This window comes from Cololabis saira, unplaced genomic scaffold (genome assembly GCF_033807715.1).
Source record: "Cololabis saira isolate AMF1-May2022 unplaced genomic scaffold, fColSai1.1 scf037, whole genome shotgun sequence".
In the NCBI taxonomy this organism is placed as follows: domain Eukaryota; kingdom Metazoa; phylum Chordata; class Actinopteri; order Beloniformes; family Belonidae; genus Cololabis; species Cololabis saira.
This window is the reverse complement of record NW_026906201.1, coordinates 1-5391: the sequence shown is the minus strand read 5'-3', so window position 1 is coordinate 5391 and position 5391 is coordinate 1. Positions and strand designations below refer to the sequence as shown.

At 41.6% G+C, this 5391-nt stretch overlaps 1 protein-coding gene across 1 annotated transcript; it reads right to left on the bottom strand.

Moving 5' to 3' along the window:
• Positions 1 to 299: 299 nt before the first annotated feature.
• Positions 300 to 3925, bottom strand: LOC133430449 (uncharacterized; the record flags this gene model as incomplete). Its single annotated transcript, XM_061716726.1, has 10 exons — positions 300 to 427; positions 477 to 603; positions 709 to 776; positions 1272 to 1365; positions 1502 to 1774; positions 1876 to 1979; positions 2141 to 2165; positions 3449 to 3511; positions 3607 to 3693; positions 3845 to 3925. Coding segments are annotated over 10 exons (1050 nt in total), but the record flags the coding sequence as incomplete, so codon positions are not given.
• Positions 3926 to 5391: the final 1466 nt, after the last annotated feature.

The following is a 5391-nucleotide window of genomic DNA, read 5'->3' as shown; positions in this document are numbered from 1 at the left end:
CTTTTTTCACACCATATTTGCGACTTAGCTCCTCTTGGACAATAAACACACTTTTTAAAAGAGGCCTCAATGAAAAAATAAAATCTGCATGAACATTACCTTCCTGCCGTCCGGACGAGCTGCGCACTCCACAGCGCTGGGAAGGTGGGCCGGAACGGCCTTCTCCATCTCATCCAGGATCGCCGGACTAAACCACACAGGATTTAGCGGGATCGGATCCACCCCCACATCCACCTGTGAAGACAGAACACGTGTCTGCTCCAAAGGGCTGGATGGACATGGCGCGGTGACCACGCCCTTCACAACCACTTTTGGTGAGACACGTCTGGCAGGAGGCGACGTCCTGGGAGAAGTCTGGGCCCTCGGGACGACACGTCTGGCAGGAGGCGAAGTCCTGGGAGAAGTCTGGGCCCTCGGGACGACACGTCTGGCAGGAGGCGACGTCCTGGGAGAAGTCTGGGCCCTCGGGAAGACACGTCTGGCAGGAGGCGACGTCCTCGGAGGCGTCTGGACCCTCGGGACTGTGGGCTCCAGCTGGTGGTGGAGGGTCCACCACAGCAACTCCGCAAGCCTCTCCATCCCGCCCTCCTTGCTGAGATGGACCTGACACACATGATCAAAAGTGATTTAGTTTCCCTATCATCTACCAAAGATATGCACACCACATTTTTTTAACATGTCTTAGAGTGTAGAGTGTATTGTACTTACACCGTCAGGACACCACAGGTCAAGTTGTGTCAGCGGAAAGTAGTGGGTGGCAGAGACGTACCTGACACCTAAAATACAAAAAAAAAAACAAAACAAAAAAAAAACTTAATGACTTATTGATTATTGACTCATTGAACCTTATTGATACATACAGCACTGTCTCAGAACACTTGAATATTGTGATGAAGTTCTTTATTTTCTGTAATGCAATTAAAAAAACAAAAATATTGCTGATTATAGTTTACAGTTTAAGATTAAGATTCCCAGAATATTCAAATTTTTTGAGATAGGATATTTGAGTTTTCTTAAGCTGTAAGCCATGATCAGTAATATTAAAATAATAAAAGGCTTGCAATATTTCAGTTCATTTGTAATGAATCCAGAATGTATGACATGTTTGCATTACAGAAAATAAAGAACTTTATACACAATATTTTAATTTTCTCAGACAGTCCTGTCCATACTTTCAGCCAAATCAATTATGAGTGAAGTTTGGCATTGCCACTTAAATATCAAGAAACACTGTTATACATGTCACTGTACTTTTTGTTTTGTTTACATACCCATACGTGCAGCCACACGGTGGTATTCCTGGCTCAGAAGCTCCTGCAGGTCCAGGTCTACGGTGAGACGGCGAGGGAAGTCCAAAACACACACCTAGAGTGAGAAAGATGTTCTTTCTCAGTAATTACATTCTCTCCATCAAAATGGCATGGAAATTGAAGTTATACGCATAAAATCAAGTATATCATCAGACATGTTATCAAGATAATAACAATATAAGAATACTTACGTTGGGCCAGGCAGCACAGGCAGTCAGCAGGAGCTTACCAAACGCGACCCCTGCCTGAGTGACGGTCCCGCTGGCACTCAAGTCGTTACTGGGTGCCAAAATGCAGACTGCCGCGGGTGAGCGAGGCAGTACAGCATTCAGCACCTCAGTACGCAACTCAAGTGCCGACGCCCCAGGGACAGACAGGACGCCACAGGACAGACGTCGGTCCGGCAGTCCCACCAACCCGTCCGCGATGGGCCGAAGGTGGGAGTCACCAACAAGCAAGACGAACTGCATGAGAAGACATATTTTTTTTGTTTTTTTATCAACGTGCAAAGATCCCCAAACTACAAAAAACAGATTTTACTCAATGGAATCTAAGAGTATTATACCTTCTTGTCAGGTGACTCCGCTGGGACAACCAACTTCCGGAAATGGGGAGTGAAGGTGGACTTGTCCCACTTCAGCACGCGATGGCGGTGACCCGTACCGTGGCCTAGGAGCAAGCACAAACACAAAAACTGTCAAACCTGCTTAAAACAAAGTCAATACCTTTACATCATAAAACCTGTAAAAACCCCAGGGAAAATCTGTTTACAATTAAACAACAAGAATATACAATTTACATGTAATGAAAACAAACAGTGGGCTACATACCTGGGCGGAGGTCAGAAGGGGACACCTGGTGGTGGGACAGAAAAGTATTACATCACTACTCACACTTGTAGTACACTGAAGCAGAGCCGGATTAACGCAAAGGGAAACTAGGCATGTGCCTAAGGCCTGATTGGCAGGGGGGCCCAGACAGAGGAAAAAATAAATAAAATAAAAACAGTAAGTAAATAAAAATACATGTCCTATCTACAATTTATTTCAGTGTTGATGAATCAATATTTATTAACTAATTAAAAATTGAATTTTACTTTAACGTTACGTCACATTAACGCCAATCAGTAAAATCCAAGGGGCGGACTAAGCGGGACAATTAAGCTATCAGGCTGCAAGGTCTGGTTTATTGTTGGACAGTTCCTAAATGGTTGTGATAAATGTGAAGGGTTCATGTTTGTCTTCTTGTTCCTGTACTTAATCACAGGTGTGAATATGGGCTCTAGGTGAAGGGACTAGTATTTTTATTCACCCAATTCAGGCTCATTTTCCTTGGCTGTTTGAGCAAATTAGTAGAAAAGTGGAAAAAAAAAAAGTGTTCTTGGTTCAAACATAAGGTATCGTTCAAATTATTTAATGATTGCTTATTTTTCTACGAGGTTTCTGTGATTAAATCTGCTTTTAGAATGCAGTCAAGAACACCATTCCAGACCAGGAGATTAGAGGTGATGCTTGTCCATGAAAATAAACATCTTTACCACTACAGCACACTTTGTCTTACTGCAAATTTTATTGGTCTTTGTATATTTGACCTCTTATTTAACTATTAAATTTAAATCAACACATTTAATTAAGATTTTCTACAAAATGCAATAGACTACAACATTTATCTTACTTGCTCTGTTTACATAGCAATGCTAACACCTATTGGTCATTTACTGGTACTACTGCCTTAACAATGACACTCGCAATCGATAAGATAAAGATAATTTATTATCATTTAATAGAGTGGTGTAATAACCTATAAATAATAAAAATTTAAAAATAGTCTGATAGACTGTTTAATATACAACACATGACTTATTTTGGAATACAAAGAACCAACTTGCCTATGACTATGCTACGTAAAATGTGAATTAACTTTTATTAGTAACTTTGGCAAGTTTAAGATTTCAATTCATAAATAACATCGATGGAGGGGGGCCCAAAAATCACAGTCTGCCTAGTGTAGTCCATTTATTTAATCCGGCTCTGTGAAGCATCGTGTAAAGTGCAGCACTGTACTGCAAATACCCTGTGCGTGTGTGTGTGTGTGTGTGTGTGTTTGTGTGGGCAGTTGTAGAAGAAATAAAAACATACCCTTCCAGGCTGGTAAGGGGAGTAGGATGGTGAGATCGGCAGAGGGATCCACAGCTTCTTCTTCTGTAACACAGAACTGAAGTTACTAAAACTGAAGACTTTGAATTACACAGTGTATTTCATTATTACTTGAAAGAATTATAGAGTGAACACTATACCTTCTGGGCAGGAGACTGGGAGGGGCTGGCTCCATCCCTCTGGGTCCCGAACGGCTGGGCTGGCGGTGGCGTCTCCGGCTGGGTCACCTCAAAACACAAAACCAATGAAATGCAGTCAATAAGTGACACATTGCAGTCACTTGACAGAAGAAGCACTCACTTTCCTCACGTCAACTTTAATGCTTTGTAGTCTATTGTGTGTAGCTTTAAAGCTATCTATTCTGTACTTTGCTTGTACCTCGTCCGGCTCGCTCCAGCGCAGCTTCTGCGCCCTCGAACGCTTTCCCTTCTTCGGCATCTCGTCAGCAACCTGGAAACACTTCAGAAAAAAACACTCCAAAACACGGTTATTTCACAGGCAAACACAATGCAGTGTAAAAGTGTGAAATTTGAACAAACACAATATCAACTAGAACGATAAACAATGCAAAAATGTGTGTGTGTGTGTGTGTGTGTGTGTGTGTGTGTGTGTGTGTGTGTGTGTGTGTGTGTGAGAGAGAGAGAATGGATGTATTTCAGTATAGGGCTATGTATTTAGGTTGTGTGCTCTGTTTGTGTAGCTGGTGTGTGTTGGCGGTCTTGCTTTCAGAAGCTGGGAAACTGGCAAAAAAAAGGAAACAATTATTTTAGACTGTAGGTTTATATGAAATTACGGAAAAGAGAAAAGAATACACAGACATCACATCACACATCTCAGTACAAATCACACAACAACGCACATCACAACAACACATCACACAACACCAAATCAGAACACACTCACAACAACACATCTCAGTACAAATCACACAACACATAACACACATCATACAAAACACATTACATCACATCACATTATAACACAACACACATCATACAAAACACATTACAACACATCACATTATAACACAACACACATCATACAAAACACATTACAACACATCACATTATAACACAACACACATCATACAAAACACATTACGACACAACACAAATCATACAAAACACAACACAACTTGTTTTCAAAGGCAAGACATTTTTAATTTTATGCTCTATGCCGTGTTTCATCAAGAAAAAGTCCTGCATTCACACTGAAAGCGTCACATAGGCGACTCCGGCTGCCATTCATTTCCTATGAAAACGCGCGTGGAGAGGCAGCCAGAGCAGAGCGTCAATTTGGAGTTGAAAAATCTGAACTTTATGCAAATGAGCAGTGGCAACGCCGAGGCAGCGTCCAATCACAGACCGGGATTCCTGAAGTGAGAAATCTCAATGCAGATTGTACTTCCATGTACACACAAACGTACACTCCTTCACATGCATGCTGAGAGAGAGAGAAAGAAAGAGAGAAAGAAAGAGAGAAAGAAAGAGAGAGAGAAAGAAAGAAAGAGAGAAAGAAAGAGGGAAAGAAAGAGGGAAAGAGGGAAAGAAAGAGGGAAAGAGGGAAAGAAAGAGAGAAAGAAAGAGAGAAAGAGGGAAAGAAAGAGGGAAAGAGGGAAAGAGAGAGAAAGAAAGAGAGAAAGAGAGAAAGAAAGAGAGAAAGAAAGAGGGAAAGAAAGAGGGAAAGAGGGAAAGAAAGAAAGAGGGAAAGAGGGAAAGAAAGAGAGAAAGAAAGAGAGAAAGAGGGAAAGAAAGAGGGAAAGAGAGAAAGAAAGAAAGAGGGAAAGAAAGAAAGAAAGAGAGAAAGAGGGAAAGAGAGAAAGAAAGAGGGAAAGAGAGAAAGAAAGAGGGAAAGAAAGAGAGAAAGAGGGAAAGAAAGAGAGAAAGAGGGAAAGAAAGAGAGAAAGAGAGAAAGAGGGAAAGAAA